This window comes from Drosophila montana, unplaced genomic scaffold, assembly GCF_035044405.1.
Source record: "Drosophila montana isolate Dmon_TW-CO22-7 unplaced genomic scaffold, ASM3504440v1 contig_3733_1, whole genome shotgun sequence".
Classification (NCBI taxonomy): domain Eukaryota; kingdom Metazoa; phylum Arthropoda; class Insecta; order Diptera; family Drosophilidae; genus Drosophila; species Drosophila montana.
In genome coordinates this window covers 9,827,736-9,846,088 of record NW_026998620.1, presented here as the reverse complement: position 1 = coordinate 9,846,088, position 18,353 = coordinate 9,827,736, and the positions used below count along the sequence as shown (strand labels likewise).

The 18,353-nt window shown below is 43.1% G+C and overlaps 2 protein-coding genes across 4 annotated transcripts; one reads left to right on the top strand and one right to left on the bottom strand.

Moving 5' to 3' along the window:
- Positions 1-1,714: 1,714 nt before the first annotated feature.
- On the bottom strand, positions 1,715-10,606 carry Atx2 (Ataxin-2). Of its 2 annotated transcripts, none has more exons than XM_064695224.1 (5): positions 9,706-10,606; positions 6,543-6,952; positions 5,505-6,471; positions 3,917-5,427; positions 1,715-3,847 (listed from the first exon to the last, which is right to left on the bottom strand). In XM_064695224.1, the coding sequence occupies exons 1-5, from the start codon at positions 9,777-9,779 to the stop codon at positions 3,399-3,401; spliced, it is 3,411 nt and encodes a 1,136-aa protein (XP_064551294.1). In that variant the 5' UTR covers positions 9,780-10,606; the 3' UTR covers positions 1,715-3,398. The 2 variants fall into 2 exon arrangements, with proteins under 2 accessions (XP_064551294.1, XP_064551296.1); XM_064695226.1 differs by lacking the exon at positions 9,706-10,606 and adding an exon at positions 9,542-9,651.
- Positions 10,607-12,013: 1,407 nt separating this feature from the next.
- On the top strand, positions 12,014-17,105 carry LOC135436607 (sodium-independent sulfate anion transporter). 2 transcript variants are annotated; one of them, XM_064694261.1, is made up of 6 exons: positions 12,014-12,173; positions 14,626-15,293; positions 15,360-15,696; positions 15,749-16,011; positions 16,065-16,250; positions 16,315-17,105. In XM_064694261.1, exons 1-6 carry the CDS (start codon positions 12,143-12,145, stop codon positions 16,636-16,638), a joined length of 1,809 nt encoding a protein of 602 aa, XP_064550331.1. In that variant the 5' UTR covers positions 12,014-12,142; the 3' UTR covers positions 16,639-17,105. The 2 variants fall into 2 exon arrangements, with proteins under 2 accessions (XP_064550331.1, XP_064550330.1); XM_064694260.1 differs by lacking the exon at positions 12,014-12,173 and adding an exon at positions 14,403-14,556.
- The last annotated feature ends 1,248 nt before the right edge of the window (positions 17,106-18,353 follow it).

Genomic DNA, 18,353 nt, shown 5'->3' with positions numbered 1-18,353 from the left:
GCAAGTCGCCGGGTACGTGCCAAATAAGGGATGGTCCGTCATTTCGTCGGTTTTTCACAACTTATGTGTACATATGTGTCTATATACATACATACATACATACATACAAACACACATATGTACATATTAATGCTCAATTCGGTTGCATGGGACTGCAGCAGAGGCGGCAGCAGCGACAGCGACAGCAGCGGAGCCAGCAACAACAGTTAGCACACAAATCAATAAGCCGACTGGGCAACACCCTATAAACACATACACACACAAGCATATACAGACATTATAGTACATATCGTATGTGTTTGAAATGCTCAATGCTGCAAATGATGAAAATTGTCAAAAGATAAGACACCGGCTGTAATAATATATATGTAATTGTACATATATAGAATACAAGCCCATATTGAAAAACTTAACAAAATGTTGCAGGAAATTGCAATGCCTCAATTAGTGGCTAACAATTCGAAATTCGTATAACGTAACGCTCCCTAAACATGAACAAAATGCGAATGGTGGTTGTTGTTGTTGCTGCCGCTGAATACTAGGCAAAGGGCGCGCGCTAGGGGTGTATGAACACGCTCAACACACACACACACACACACACGCGCGCGCACACATACACCCGCTCGCAACTCACACATGCGTACACAAACTCGTACGTAAATGGTGCAGACAACAGTTCACAGTTAGACTGACTGGCAGACATTTAAGCTGCGGCTGAGGGCGGTGGTCACCGTCACCGTCGCAGTCGCAGCCGCAGTCGTTGACAGCGCTGCCATTTTGCTGCTTAGCTATGCACACATACACACATACAAAGTGTATACGGCATGCAACATGCAGCAGATTTTTGGCTACTTAACCTACAAAGCATAAAAGTAATGCGTAAGAAAGTGCCGGGACATGCTTAAATTAGTAAAATTAGCGGCTTACAGCAGATGCCAAACATGCATACACACATACACACTCACACACACACATACACGTACAAATTGAAAGCCATTTAGGTTTATGTACTTAAACGTTACGCCCAAAAGCGTTACGTCGTCCAGATTGCCGGTTTACGTCTTGGTTACGTGAATTTATTAGAGTTCGTGTGTGTGTGTGTGTGTGTGTGTGTGTACATGTCTTACTTTCAATGTCATCAAAAAGGGCTGAGAATGATATATCTGCAATTGAATCGTATCACAGCCAGCTTTGATGGGCATTGCAAAGGGCAACGTAGCAGAGAAGTACCAAATCACACCATAAACAGGACTACAACAAGCCAACAAGTGTTTGCATCTCATTATGGCGACACCTAACGTTTTCGATACGTAAAGACCAACCCACTCAATTCTTGCGTAACTCTTCAAGGGGTTGTGAAATGTTGCCGTTATCAAGTCATATCACAGCCATTTTGATGAGTTTCGTGTGAATTGCTCAAATACATTGCCCTCGGCGGCAGGATGGGCTGGCAATGGCGATTATCGTTGTTGCATTGCAATTTTCTTATACCATGTCGTTAAAATGCCTGTGACCTTATGTATTTTATATCATATCACAGCCATTTTGACGAGTTTGGGTAAAGAAATCTCAACAGAACACACATATCGTGTGCGTCGTATACATACTCTTCTTATCTCTTGTAGATCCTACGGATGGATGTCATGCCTTTGCGTTGAACGGTAATAAATACACAAGATATTTAGATGTTTTGTTTTTGTGTTTTTTTTTGTGGTTTTTTGTTTTTTTTTTATTTTTATTTTAATTAATAATTATTATTTTCTCTTTCTTTTCATTTTCATTTAAGGAAACTTTACAAAACAAAACAGGACCACAACAGATGCAAATATTGATCATACTGAACAGAATCGAACTGATTGATGACCGGCAAAGGATTAAGACGTTTTCTTTAAAGGACAACGGAGGCACTAAAACCCAAAAACCTGATTCAGACTTGCGCGCGCTTGCAAATGTTGTTTAAACAATGCAAAAAACCAATCAGAAAATAAACAATAAAAATACATTTCAGTTTAAATCGCGTGTTCTTACGAGTTCGTAGAATTTTTTTTTTTTTTTTAGAATTTTGATTGAGAATGTAGAAGTCCAAACAAAATTAAATTTCAACAAAATTAATCAGTTTCTACAACAAAGTTCAAAATAAAATATCGACTCTTCAATTCACATTCGTCGCTCTACTTATTTTTTTTCAGCGAACCAAGCAGAACTTGTGTAGGGTTTTCAAAGTGGAATTTGTTGTTATGCATATCCAATAAAAAACCAATCCCACGATGAAATATAAATATATGTATGTAAGATATTATTAGAGTGTTTTAAACATATTGCTTGGGTTGATGGAAAATATTAGTTGGAAATTTGGAATGATGACTTTGGATATCAATTTGTCCGCGGGTCATCCATTGCTTTTGTTTGCCCATGTGAGCTGCTGCTCTACTGCTTTATGTTTGCGTGTGTTGGTGTCGGTGTATCTGTGTGTGTGTGTGTGTTGATCTGAAGCACGTCAAAGCTCATCAAATTATATATATATATTTATATCTATATATATATATATATATGTATAGCAATAGTACCGAAGTGAATTCAAGAGTTACGCATTAAGCAATTTTACAAAAATTCATATTAATTTGTTTTTTCTTTTTTAATTGGGCTTCACGTGTTTTCCTTCAGTTCAATTTTTGATTTGATTTTTTCTTTTTGTTTTACAGCACAATTTCAATCAATTGGGATTTGTTTGATTTTCGGGACACGGTACAGGCAACTCGATACACAAAACAAGTCATTAGAGATTGGATATACATAAATCAGTAATGCCATCGGATAACAACATTTGAGATGTTCTGAAATCAACGTTCTTGTTGCTGATTCAATGATAAATATATATATATATATATATGTATATATATATATATATATATTCTTTTCTTTTTGGCTTTCGAGCGCTTTAGATAAATTCACTAGTTTCCCTTCCTTTTTTTTGTGGTTTTTGTTAATTATATTTTATAATTTCCTAGTTGTTGTTTGTGTTGGTGTTTCTCTTGCGATGTGTGCAAGGATGATGGATGCTGGATGCAGGTTGAAGCGCATTATCGCACCTGATAATAGACATTAAGAATGGCTTGGCGAGGTGAATACAACTGATCGGAGCTCAATCTGTCCAGGCAATGCCCAAGAATCATCAGTGTGGTTGTTAATGGCGATGCAGAGATGTTCTTATGCGCATGTGTGTGTGTGTGTGTGTCTGTGTATGTTTGTGTACGTGTGTGTGTGTATATATATCCGAGTGTGGTGTGTTGCTGTGCATGTAGGGATTGGGGCGGAAAGGGGCTATGAGATTTTGACGCAGTTGATGTTGGTTCCACTGTGACGTCAGCCGCAAATATTTCCATCGAAGAACGTACAGCTTACTGTGTGGTATGCTGCTGCTGCATTACAATCTGAAACTGTTGATTTTGCGGAGGATGCTGCGGCGTTGACGTCTGGAAGTAGTGATTGGGCATGATCTGCGGGGGATGTACGCACATCAGGTGGTATGCCGCCTGTGGTTGTCCTTGGGCTGTGAATGTGGGTTGAGGTCCCCCGCCGGCAGGGGAGGGCTGTGGTGGCGGATGGAAAGCCTGATGCGGCTGACCAGGTGATGGCGTCGTCGATGGCGTCGTCTGTGCCAAAAACTGTAACTGTTGCGGCTGCTCCGGATATACGCGCATCGGCATCGGGCCATATTGCGGTTGGAAATGTGGTGGATGCGGTGTATGCTGGTATTGAATGAATTGTGGTAACGGTGCTGTGGCCATCAACGGCTGTCCTGTTGCCGCTGTGGCTGACACATGCATTTGTGATCCACCCATTTGACCTATAAGATAACAACAATTGATTCCTCACATCTATCTGTACCTATACCTGCTACTGCTTTTCCACTTACCATAGTTATTACGACGCATGCGCGGCGCCTGCCCGCCTGGATGTGTCGGTGCCTGGAATGCATGCGGCTGCTGCACCATGTAGATCGGTTGGTTGGCCGCCGCCATATGGGCGCCCGTGGTCGTGAAGATTGTCTGCATGGGCACCGGAGTTTGTGGCGTATGTGGCCGCGATGGATTGGGTGTACTGGGACCGCGCGGCGTAAATGGCTTGGCTGATGGATTCAGCACATGTGGTTTCTTTACCACAGGCGTGGCGCCGCTGGTAGTGGTGCTGCTGCCTGTGCCGCCAGCAGCTGTGGCTGTGGCGCTGCTTGTAGCACTGGCCACTGGTGTGGACTTATCTGACCCAGTGGCGGTACCACCTGTGGTGGCCGTTGTGGGCGTGTTGGCAATACCAGCGGGCGTGGTGCTGCTACTGCTGCTACTAGCCCCCACACCAATATTGGGTCCTGGCGATGCGTCCGGCTTTGGAGTGGCTTGCAAGGGCGGAGGCGCTTGCTGTTCCATTATAGCTGGTGATGTTATCACCACGGGCGAAGTTTGCGGCTGTTGTATGCTAGAAGGAGGCACCACCGTCATAACTTGATATATGGGCTGCGGTGGCTGGCTTGGCTCCTGGACCAGCTGCACCGGCTGTTGCTGTTGTTGCTGCTGCTGTTGTTGCTGCTGCTGCTGTTGTTGCTGTTGCTGCTGCTGTTGCTGCTGCTGTTGCTGCTGCTGCTGTTGCTGCTGCTGTTGCTGCTGCTGTTGTTGTTGCTGTGTGGGCTGTGTCTGAGGCAGCCCCTGATGCTGTTGCTGCTTGGACACATGCTGGTGCTGACTGTCCACAACCAGCTGTTGCTGCTGTTGCGACGGTGGCGCCTTTTGTTGCATGTGTTGAGCATGTTGCTGTTGTGGTGGCGGCTGCTGCTGCTGCTGAGAAACATAGTGTTGTTGTGGTGGCAGCTGCTGGTGATGAAGCGGCGGCGGAACATGCACATGTTGCATGACCATTTGCGACTGTTGTTGTTGTTGTTGTTGTTGCTGCTGCTGTTGCGGCGGTGATACCGATTGTTGCAAGCCACCACGTTGCAGTGTATGTTGCTGTTGTTGTTGCTGCGGTGGCGAATTGTTACTAACCAGATGAAAGTTTTGACCAAACTGACGCAGATCCTGCGTTTGATTATCGCGCGAGCGCACTTGACGTTGCTGTTGCGGCTGATTCTGGTGCTGTTGCTGTGCCTGCTGCTGTTGTGGTTGTTGCTGTTGTTGCGGCTGCTGCTGCTGCTGGCCACCTGCAGTCTGCAGTGGCGGCGAGTTACTGTTGTGGCCACCATGAACATGGCCACCGTGCATGGGCTTACCCAGCGGTTGCGTATCACCGCCATAATTGAGCGAGGAGTTGCTCTGAGAGCCCTGGTACTGGCGCATCTGGCGCTGAGGCAACGGCTTGCCCGTATTGGAGCCAGATTCGCCGCCGTTCAATTTGGACGCACCGCTTATATGCCCTTGATTGCGGTATTGATTGGAGCTGTTGAGGTGGATAGTTAAAATTATTTGAATCTTGACAATTCCCTTGTTAAGAGCATATGGAAAGAATTTGCTTACCCGTGTATGACCTGTGTGTTGCTCTGATAGGAGAACTGATTCTGTATGCCCATTGATGAGCCACTACTCTTGTTGCCCACATTGTTGGTGTTATTGCCTTGTGGCACATTTGATGTGTTGCCGGCGCCGACGTTGTTGGGCGGATTGCCGCGCATTATTTTGCCGCCTTGCGTCACAGGTTTATTGCGTTTTATCATCGGATTTCCACCGCCATATTTGCTGCCGGCTGCCGTATCTGATGCATTACCAGACGCCGAGGATGGGCCCGGATTTTTCAAACTGCCAGCCAGTATTAGAACTGCTTGCGATTGTGTTGCTCCGCCCTGGCCCATGCCCTGCTGACCCATCATTACCGAATCGCGATTATCACGATCGCGTGATCCTGTCACCGTTGAAGATTGCGAGGACATGACAGCATGCGATCCAGGCGGCCCATTGTTGCTGCGCGTCTGTTTGGTGATGTAACGATCGCTGCTCATTGTCTCACGCAGCTGGTAGTCACCTGGGCCGCCACCACGTGGCTTATTGCCGCGATCTCGTTCACGTTCCCGCTCACGTTCGCGTTCCTCACGCTCCCGCTCGCGCTCCCTCTCCCGTTCGATGCGCTCACGCTCGCGCTCTTGTTCATGATCTGGCGCTGGTCTCTCGACGGCAGCGAAAAGAGCTTCTTCATCGCCATTTTCTAAATCCAAACGCTCCCGGCATGTGGGATTGTTCTCGATCTCTGCCGCCAATTTCTCAGCCTTTGCCTCGGCCTCCTTGAACTCTAACGAATCGCCCTTATCCAGGGGAACCGTGTACGATGACAGCGAATCATCGAACGTTGAGGTGACACCAAACTGATTCTCATTCTTGCGGAACATCTCATTTGCATCCCAGCCATTGGCGGCGCCATCCAATTCAATTTCAATGTCGCCATTGGCACCAGAGTCCCATGGCTCAAGCTCCTTTTCGTCCAAGCGTGTGCCTGTCAAGAGAACAACAACAACGTTTAGTAAATCGATAATGCTACAATTAGATGAACATGATTCAAGTTACCGTTGCACTTGTCGGATATGGCGCCGTCGGTCTGAAATGGGCTCGTAGTCGCGTATTGCGAATCAAAATCCTTTGCTATTACGGTAACCACGGTGTCCGCCGGGAATATGATGTGTTTGGGCACTGTTTTGGCCTCATCGGGCTGATTTTTTGCTTTAATGCACGCCGGCAGCTCCAGTGCGATGTCAAAATTGCCCGAAAATGTGCGGAATACGCCCTCATAAATATTACCCGAACGCAGGCGAACCTCCACAACGCTGCCGACCAGCGCCGTTGCCGAGTGCATGAAAAAGGTGTTGTTATAGACGCCCTGCGCCAGCGAACGTCCAACTCCGCCGCCGCCACTGCCGCTACCGACGCCACCCGCCTTGTTGTTCGCTTGCCGTAGACTGTTGTCGTTGGCGTTGTATCTGAAAGGGAACCAGCAAACGGAGCAATTAGTACGACTAACCATTTAAACAGACACCCTCCCTACCTTACCCACCCACCCAAATTTTATCAACCCAGCTCAGGTCGGGTCTCTTGGTTAGCCCAGCAAAAACAAAGCGACCGAACCGAGCAAAAGCAATCGAGCCCGAACGTTGCTCAGGGTCGACATCGACGCTTGCACTGCGCTGCGCTGCGATGCGATGCGATGCGCTGGGCTACGATATCGATTCGCCGTCGTCGTCGACGTCGTTGTTGTTGTTAGTGGGTCCGTAGTCCCCTACCCCAAGCCACGCCCTGCCCAGCCCACGAAAGTAAATAAGAGCTGGTCATATCATATGTATATGTGTGAGTGTCAATGTGTATATGTTTGCGCTTTGGTTCAGTCCAGTGAACTCGATTTTAAAAATGCTTCCCTGTTCATGAACTAAATCAAATATGCACACACCTGCTCTTTCTTCATACCCTGCGCACCCATTAAAAGTGTTATAAAAAAGGGGGTAAATACGTATGTAAAAGTCAGAAGACTTCGCTGACCCCATAAATTCAAAATAAAATTTTGATCTGCATCCATCCTCTCATCTGTATATATGAAATTAAATTATATAATTTATTTATTTATTATGTTCCCTTCCGTCCTTAAAATATGTAGAAAATGTTGGATCGGTCAATATTGAAATGCCCATACTATGGAGGAGGATAGTATTCTTTTTAGCAAGGTGCAGGGTATCATTTAGTCTGGCATTCTCGACTTGAACATTTTCATTTGTTCTATCTATGTTATCTATCTTTTTGAGTATATGTATGTGTCTATGTTCTATTCCAGTTTTATCTGTTGCTTAGAGCTTATAGAAAACTTTTTTTGACTGTAGATTTTAGTTTTAGTTTAGTTTTAAATAAAGAGTTTAGAGACTTTTTAGTTGAATCTATTTACAGCAATTTACTTCTGGAGGACCAGAATTAGTTCATTATATATCCCAAATGTTTCTGGATGAACGCATTTTGGGGTTGTTTTGATTGCGTGCAGGATCGACGACCGTGAAATGCCCAGCTCGCAACGCACAATGAACTGAGACACGCACATAACAACGAAAGCCCCAGCAACAATAATAATTATATCTACACTGTCGCTGGCTGGAGCTGGACATAAAGGGGCTTATATGAAAGTATCGCAAGCTATGGTGCACTGCGCACATTTTCGTCAATGAAGGCAACTAATTGATTTGCGTTTTAAAATGAATCATGCGTAAAGCGAGAGGTGCTCATTGATAAGGTGGCCCGAGAATCAGGAATCGCATGATAGCGCATCTGCGCATTTACCTACAGAAGGCAGGCCAAAATACGAACTAAATAGGCCGAGGCGTACATGTGTACATACATATGTACATAAACATGTATGCACATGCATACATAGCTGAGACGACCGGGGCTTAAATGCAAGTGTGCATAGGCAGAATGCCGAATAAACAGAGAAGTGGCAGGGAGCAAAAGAACGATGCGATACCAAATGTTCGGTCAGCAAATTGTAGTGACCCAAATTTTGTGCGCCCGGCGGGAGGCGAAGTGTGCCAAGGCAGCGGCGGCGGCAGCAGCAGCAGCCGCCGTCGTGTCGCACGTCACACAGCAGCAGCAAACAGCAAAATGCTGACAATGCAAGAAAAATGCATACGAAAAAGAACCAAGCAAAGCAGAAAAAGAAAATACGATATGTGCACGTCGTGAGCGTGCACTGCAGTGGGTCACAAACAGCTGAAAAATAGTGAACTGCATTGAAATGGCATGGTAACACTGTGCGCACTTGTACATTTATACATATACACATAAATACAAATAAACATTTTTTTTTTCAAAAAACAATTTTAAATTAAAACAAATTTAACAAAGAAAAATCCTAACATAACACGACAAAAAAAATGTGTACTAATGTGTACGATAATGTACATATCTAACGTAGTACATTTATATGAACATCAGCATGTACGCCAATGTCGATGTAAGAATGTAAGTATTTATGTATGGCAGTCATATTTCAATTGAAAATTTAAAGGGTTTGAAGAAGAGATAGTGGGGAGCTCTCACAAATTCATTGCTCGAGGTCTCCTTCTAGTGTTTGTGTGTGTGTGTGTGTGTCTAGTTGTGCGAGGGGGTGCTTCGCTGGACAATTGGATGCCTTTAAACAAATTATTCATTGTGCTTTTTATACATATTTTATGTGGTCTTGTTTTCTCGTCTTTTTGCTTTGGGGAGGGTTGTGCAAGGGAAATGTAAACAAAGCTCAAAATATGACACCACACAAACACATATAAAACAATATGTGTACATGGCCAGCGCCATCAGCAGATCCAACACACATGCACACACAAAACACGCACACGCACAAACACATGCATGAGCGACGTATTATATAAGTAATTGCAATTTGCACTGATTGCTTGTACCCCTTCTTCTGATTAAGTTGCCATTACAAATTTTACAAATTCCATGCGATACGCAATTGACAAAAACAGAAAAGAATATTAAGAAAAAAATAATAAAGAAACACAATAAAAAAAAAACCAATCGCGCGCTTTCACCTTTCACGGCAGCGGAACCCGGAGCGGTTTTATTTTTTTTGTAACTAGCTCCAACAATAACAACGGGCACCCCACAACAGCACTTAGCCCGTGTTTTTCTTCGTGCGTTTGCCTTTGCATTCGCTTCGTGCTTTTTCAACTGCAGCAGCAGCGCTTCTTCTTACCTTGAGATGCCGCCGCTGGCACCGCCACCGCCTCCGCCGCTAGGTCGACTTTTCCGCTTGCTATTGTTGTTCATAATAGAAGATGGGCAAGCCAATTGCCAATTGCCAGCACCAAAAGTCGACGAACGCACGGGGAACTCTGCTTTCAGTTGAACTTATTTCTGATTTCAATTTTATTTTTATGCGTTTCTTCGGTTGCGTCTACTTTTTCTGTTGTTTTTTTCTTCCTTTTTTTTGTTTAAATACTTCTGATTTCTGTTGCTGCTTCTGTCTATTGGCTCTTTGCTTTGTATCTCTTCTCGCTGGCTTTGGCTGGGTGGCTGAATTTCGCTTGGCGACGTCACGATGCACAACAGAAACGGGGAAGAAATGGAGACGGGGAACGGGTACGATGTCGACAATATGCTCGCTTTAATGAAGGAGTTGTCGCCCGATCTTCTTCGCCTTTCTCGGAGCCAGCATTCAACACCTTTTCCGAGTAACAACAAATAAAACGTTGACGACGACGACGATAACAAAAACACTAATGGCGGTCGGGCGTTAATTTTTCTAAATATTCACGCACTTCTTTTTGTTTGGGGGTTAGCCTTTCGTGCTTTGTGGCTGGTCGTTTTCTGCTTTGCCTCTGCTTTACCTCCTCCTTCTTCTTCTGCCTTTGCACTTTTTCACTCGCACTCGTTGCTCGAATTTTGCGAATTTTTGCTTTCATTCAATGGTCGCCTCGCCTCCTATTTCTGCGCTTCTCACTGGCTAGCTTGTTTGGGCAAAAAAACGAGCAATAGCGACGGCGCTTAAGTTGTTTAACGTCAGATAAATATATTTTTGTTCCTAATTATATTTTTATTCGCTGCGATAAACGAACAAGGTTGCACAAAAGTTAGCTGAACTGCATATTTAATTCAACTATGACCAGATATCGATATGTGTTTTACAACCCTAAAATGGTGGTAAATTAACACAAAGTATCGATGTTTTCAAATGTGCACAGTGGAAAGTTATAATTTTTATAAAATATGTGTCAAAAGATATACATTTTATTATTCAAAACTTGTTGCAATGAATAGAATTAATAACACGATACATCTAGCTGCTTACGATATATTGTATATCGATACTACTGTACCTATCGAATATGAAACGAACTTTTACAACACGGCGCGATTTTTTAAATGGCACATAACCCACAATTCAGACACTAAAGCAATATTTATTCCACTTATTATATTGCTTTTAAAAATTCAAACTATTAACTATGTATTTATAATTGAAACCATAATTCTTCTATCCATCTATATTTGTAGACTTTATAAATATATATACTTTATAAATAGTTAAGACGAAGAAACTTATTTATAAACCAACCCATTTCTTATCTTGACTATTGAGATAAAAATATCCGCGATACGAATGCGGTGTTAGATATTTGTTTGCAGATAGCGGTAAGAAAATGAGACCAACTGTCCATCACATTAACAGCCCAGACGCTCACTGACCTTCAGATGTTAACTTTTTGCACATTTATGGGAAAATAAATTCATTGAAGGTATTCAAAGTCGAGGATAGAAATAATATCTTATCTTATCCTAAGATAAATGATTACAACAGATTAAGAGATTAGCACTTTACAGACTCGTGATAGCCTCTAGCTGTAATGACTCTAACTATTAAGACTTGTAATTGTTGCATAGTTGAATTAACACTTGTGCAGCATCAGACCATCTATTATTGTCACTATCAACTTGCAGAGAAGGAGATTTATGATGTCACAAGATGTTAGCAACTGATTATCACATTGCCCAAATTAATAAATATAGCTATATGTGCTGCAGACGTATTGTACATGCCTTTTGGGCTAAGTTCTAGTTTAAATATTGACCTGGTTATTTTTTGACTCATCGTTCTTGAACTTCTGAGTGATCGTTCGATTGCCACAGACGGAAAAATACTTAGCATCCACAGAATGGCTCGCCCTGATGTACGCTTTCCCGTATCAACCGCGGATCGGCGGATATATTATCGCGCCCGAGGGGCTTGTTAAAATAGTTTGTCTCCAGATATATATATAGATATATAACTATCTCTAGCTCTAGTAGGGCAACTGTGGATTCCCCGCCACCGCCTCCACACCTAACCTTATGTTTGTTTATCCATCTGCCTACCGTATGGGCGTTAAGTGTCTCATTGTTGTTGGCATTGGGCGTAAGATGACAAAATGTCGCCGTTTTCTTGACTCTTTTCATTTTTCATGTTTATCAGACAGATCTGCCCGTTCTCGCATATTTATCATTCCAAAATTCCCGCATTCGGCAGTTTTCTTCAGATTGCGAAGCGCCGCACTTGGCCTCACGCGTAGCAGCAGTAAACAATTCGCTTAATCCTTTAACTTAATAAATTAGTTGTGATTAACATAAACGGATATAGTTGCGAACATATTAAAATGTCATTACCCAAAAAATTATCCTTTGATGGTACGTTTAATATTTATTCTAAAGAAAGTGGATTCCTCGTAAAAAGTTCTTAAATTGATAAGACATACAAGTTTTAAAAAAAGTGCTGCAGACAGATTTTCTTGGAAATATTCTGGCTTATCTCTCGGATTAGCTTGCGGCAAAGGCAAACTTTTCTAATTAAATTGATTTCAATTAAAGCTCAAAATAAAATACCAGGCCTTAAGATTTTTAATTTTATTTAAAGTTAGCCTTTGCGTGGGCTGTGCCTGATGAAATTGTGACATTTTGAACAATAAACAGCGATTAGCTCAATTCAGTTGAACTTTTCTTTCATTCAAATTTTATTTATATTCCCTGAAAATGCTTAATTAATGGTGTGTTATCTGCGGTCAGTGCCAAGCTGTGTGCACGTATATAGATTAATATAATATATATGTATATATATATAGATTAACGTATGTATATATCTGAAATTTTGCACTCAATTTGATTTATGGCTCGAGATCGTGTCTGGTACGCAGATTGTGAAGCAATAAACGATGCCATTTTTGACAAATTATGGCTTAAATAGATTTATAAAAACAGGTTTGAGAAAACCTGCCCACGTTCGGGAGATATATATTGAATACATTTAAGATCTTAAAGCTTTTATGGGAGTTTCTCGATAAGAATTTAATCGAACTTCTTTGTGAAATTTTTTGAAATCTTAACACACTCGATTGAATTCCAAGTAGGATATGTACAAAAATATTTTTAAAGGGACGTTCTCTGGGAAGAAGAATTTGTGTTTATCAAGAATTTATGTTTATGTAAGAATGCAGTCACATAATAATTTATTTGATGTACTTTAACTGTTTAGATGAACTTATTCAGCTAAAATTCTGTGACATGTGAAAAAGCAATAAAGATTTGTTTTACCCAGTTAAGAACTGAGCGAATTTTCAAAATAATAACGGATATACTAAATTCATATTATAATTGTCATAATTAGAGGCCGGCAGTTAGTTAAAATTAAATAGAAAACACATGCGCTGTGGACATGTCCGAACTTTCAATTAAATTAGCGATACGACAAAATGAATTTGCGAAAGTACGTATGTATCCATAATTATATATGTAGCACACAAATCAGATATTAGTAAATTAAACACAAAGTGGAATTTTTTTGCGCCGCACAATTATTAACGCCAAATTTGATGAGTCAGTCCATTATTTGGATTAGCAACCTATTAATGGGACGCATTCAGCAGGGAGCAGCACTTGGGGTTAACAACAACAAAAAAAAACATGTTAATCTATAAGTTAAATATTGCGTAGAGCTTGACTTTGGGCATGAGACACTGTTTAAAGAATATGCTAAGTTAAGGTAGTAAGTAAATAAATAAGTAGCTAGGATAGTTGCAATTAGAAGATAGTACGAGTTGAAAGTTGAGCATGTTTTGTAAATTTCAGATAAAAAAGTGAAAAGTTGAAATTTGCATATAATGTGTGGGAACAGGTTCTCAATTGGCGCTCAGATCTGTTCAGATACGTATAAAGAGCCTCAGCTGTTTTTATACCCTGAACCCATTGAAAATGGGTAAAGAGGGTATATTGTATTTGTGCAAATGTATGTAACAGGCAGAAGGAAGCATCTCCGACCCCATAAAGTATATATATTCTTGATCAGCATCAATAGCCGAGTCGATCTAGCCATGTCCGTCTGTCCGTCTGTCCGTCCGTCCGTATGTATGAACGCAAGGATCTCAGAACCTATAAGAGCTAGAGACTTGACATTTTAAATGTAGGTCCTCCTAGTCCCCGCGCAGATCGAGTTTGTTTCCGATATGCGATAACTTGCCCCATTTCCAAGTAATCGATTAAAATCGATATCGAAATCTTGTTTTTTGGGCAATTTCGGTAAATAATATGAGCTAGAGTCACCAAACTTGACATGTAGCTTCTAGAATAGTATATATATATATAGTATCTATCATTTTATACCTATTGCCTGTTGGAAGAAGAGGGTTCAGGGTAACACCTAGTCGGGAGCTCCCGGCTAGAACCTATTACTTGTTTCTCTTTATAATAGTAATATCTATCTAGCAGTCGTGCCTGACGGCAGAAATTTAATTACGATTTCACCCAGTGGGGGAAAATACGCCAACTCTGGCTCGGCTGCGGACTGCGGACCAGGTGCTACATATCGCGCTTTCGAGCAGGTCGCATACTGGCTTAACTCTAAAAATATCCCCTGACCAGAAAAGCAAATAAACAATATTCAGTTAAAGTTTGCCCATTGGCAAAATCGAAAATCAGTACGAAATGCGTTGGCCGTGGAAGCGCACGCTCGGCATAGCCACGGGGCGAATTGGAGTACCTGGCGCACGGCCGCAGGCCACGGTGTCCAGCATTTACGATCGTAGGATGAGACGGGATGATGAGTGCAAGAATATTGAGAGTACATTTTCCAATTTTCTTTCGTTTGCAGCCAACTGCGAGGGAGATGGGGTAAAGTACACGGCGAAAAATGGCGACGACAACTACGAGCTGGCACATACGCTCGAAATGGACATGCAAGGCAGATACAGTGCACCCAAGGAGGCGCATTGGCTGCTGCGTCGCATCTACATACTCACATGGATACGCAGCTACGATCGGCCGCAGGCCTTTGCCGATCTCATTGCGGGCATCACTTTGGGCCTGACCATCATACCACAGAGCATTGCGTATGCGGCGCTGGCGGGTCTCTCCTCGGAGTACGGACTGTACTCGGCATTTATTGGCTCCATCATATATGTGTTCTTTGGCACAATTCCACAGGTCTCGATCGGACCCACCAGCCTGATGGCTATAATGACGCTGCAGTTTTGTGCCGACAAGCCCGTCCAGATGGTCATCGTGCTGGCCTTCCTCGCCGGCCTCGTGGAGCTGCTCATGGGCATCTTTCAGTTGGGCTTCATAGTCAGCTTTATACCAGCGCCCGTGACGAAAGCCTTTACGACCGGCACAGCCTTTATTGTGGTGCTGGCACAGCTGAAGAGTCTGCTGGGCATTCGTCTGAAGAAGGTGTCCACACTTGGTGACTACTTTGGCAATATTCGTGGCACGGACGCCAGCCTGGGCATTGCTTGCCTTTGCCTGCTGCTCTCACTGCGGGTGAGTCCACATAGACTATATCTAAAGATCATACAATTACTTTTACTTTGCTGTCTCCCATTTTAGCTGCTCTCGCAAGTCAAGTTTAAGCAGGAGACGCCTTTTAACCAACGCCTGAAGAAGGTGCTCTGGTACATCAGCATATCGCGCAATGCCTTGGTGGTCTTCTTCAGCGGCCTGTTGGTCTACCTGTGGGTGCACCGCAGCTCGCTGGAGGCGGTGCCATTTGCGCTCTCCTCGAAGGTATCCTCGGCCATGCCCAGCTTCAAGCTGCCGCCCTTCGCTTTTGAGTACCAGAATCGCACATATGTTTTCACCGATATTCTGCACGAGCTGGGCAGCGGAGTCATACTGGTGCCCATTGTGGCCGTGCTGGCCAATGTGGCCATTGCCAAGGCCTTCGGTGCGTATGCGCAATATGTGCACCTAAACTCTTGCTCATCATCACTTTGCAGTCAAGGATGGCAGGCTGGATGCCTCGCAGGAGATGTTGACGCTGGGCCTGTGCAATTTGGCCGGCTCCTTCTTCAGTGCCATGCCCACTTGTGGCGCCTTCACGCGTTCCGCGGTCAGTCAGGCATCGGGCGTGCGCACGCCCATGGCTGGCATTTATACGGGCCTGATTGTGCTCTCCGCGCTGTCGATATTAACGCCCTACTTTCAGTACATACCCCGAGCATCCTTGGCAGCTGTTCTCATTGCGGCAGTTGTGTTTATGGTAGGTTTTGTTTTGTATTTGTATTTGGACGTGGTTCTAGATTTCATCTGTAGATCGACCTGACACCCATCAAGGAGCTGTGGCCGGCCAACAAAAAGGACTTTTTCAGCTGGACGGGCAGTCTGATTATTTGTCTGATCGCTGGTGTCGAGATGGGCCTGCTCTTCGGCATTGTGGTCAGCATGATTTGCATACTGCTGCGTCTGGGCAATCCCAAAATCGAGGTCTACCTCAAGCAGGTGCGTCCGACATGCATAGGAAATAGTTTTCTCAATTATATGTTCCATATGCCTCGCCCCGCAGCTCGAGTCCAACTACTATGTGCATGTGGTGCCCCAGTCGGACATCTTCTACACGGGCGTGGACACGCTGCGCTCGGAGATGCGTTCCGCTTGCCTGCTTTACCGCAATGATTTCCCGATTGTCCTACACTGCGGACGCTTCATGCAGTTCGATGCCACCTTTGTCGAAATGCTAATGGCCGTGGCCAAGGAGCTGGCCAGGGACAATGTGCTGCTCGTGCTGCAGCACATGAGCCTCAAGCAGCAACAGATGCTGCCCGTCACCGGCAACATACGCTTTTGCGACGACGATCAGCAGCTATTCCCACTGGAGTCCAAGCACTAGTCCACCCGCCCCCCACCCCCCTCACTCACCCCCCCTTCCCCTTCAGTATATTAGAACGCAATATTATCCATTTCCGCTTGGCGGGAACAGGCCGCGGCTGGCAGCTGGCGGCTGTGCCATGTTGACCCACGTCACAACGTGCTGTGGCACTTAATTGCTGTGCCGTCAGCGGCGTCTGTCCACCTGTCCACCTGTCCACCTGTCGCCAGTCGTGGGCTCGCGTGCGCTCGTAGATCACAACTTTGCGCTTATATGACGGCCATATAGCAGCTTAGATGCTTAGATACGCATAGTATATTAAGTCAACATCTGGTGTTTATCACAGCAGCCACTCTGTAAATATCTACAGCTTAATTGTACTTTATTACTTGATTGTATTCCGTTTAAATACGCTCTATGCTAAAGTGGTCGTAGTTCCTTTGTGTACGATAAACAATAAAGATAGTCACATAACTTATAGAGTTTAACCATGCGAGCTTTCCATATTGATTGCTGGATTAATCAGCTTTAAGCTGATTGAAACTTAGGCACAGGAGCGGTTCAAGCAACGCAGCGCCCAAAATAAAGTTATTTAACACAATCAGATTAAAAAGGCGGAATTTTGAGTTTTTTAAATTGTCGTATAAAGACAGATTTTTCCTTATTAATGGCAGAATAAATGAAGTCCAAGAGAATCTGTATACATCTCTGAATTAAAATTCGGGCACAGGAGCGGTTCAAGCAACGCGGCGCCCAAAATCAAATTGTTAAACTTAAACAGAGTAAGAAAGCTGCATTTGTTCTTTTTTAAATTGTTGTTTAATTATTCTTTTTTCACTTTGTTTTTTGCTTTGTTATTCAATAAGGAAATTATAAGTTATAGAAAAAGTATAATAATACCGTATAACAATTTAGTTTGTTTTTGTTTATCTTTCCGTAATGCGTAGTTCTCTTTGTTTTTTCTTTTTGCTATTATCTTCATTTGTTTTTAACAGGTTTTATTTCTTTTACTTTGTATGTTTTTTTTTTTCAAATAAATTGTGTACTTTCTGTAAATCTTTCTAAGTAGTGTGTGTGTGTGTGTGTGTGTGTTTGTGTTTATTGAGGCAGACATTAATATACCCTTACTGCAAAGTTCCCCTCATTTTGGCTGAATCGTACTATACTATATGTACATATGCATTCTAGCCAAGATTACAAAAACAACGGATTTTTAGATTTCGAGCGAGACACATGTGATTTGTCTTCTTCTTTGCTTTAGCTGATATGTAAGGGTATATTAGCTTCGGATGTCCGAAGTTGCTTGTCAATTCCTGTTCTGTGTATAATGTGAGTTTATAGTAAAATTAAGTTTCGGTTTTGTATCTTGTTGCTTCTCAGCTGTGTGGCTAAATAAAACAATGATTTGATTGTAAGGTAAAACTTATTTACGTGGGAAAAGTTAACGCTTGTTTCATCAATCATATATGTTTATATACTGGTTTGAGTATGAATTCAACACACTTTGTCGTCGTCAATCGACTGGAATCATATTTAACTATTTCTGCTGATGTACATGCATACATGAGTATCTAAGATGTACATATGTATCTGCAGCTATTTGCCAGTTTACAATTTACAGTTGAGTTCTGAATCTACATTTTTTTCTGAGTGTTGCGCAACATTCATATTAGTAGTTTCTATGGTCGTTTTGCTTGTGTGTGTGTCTGAAGGATTCCAGTGCTGGAAAATGCCAT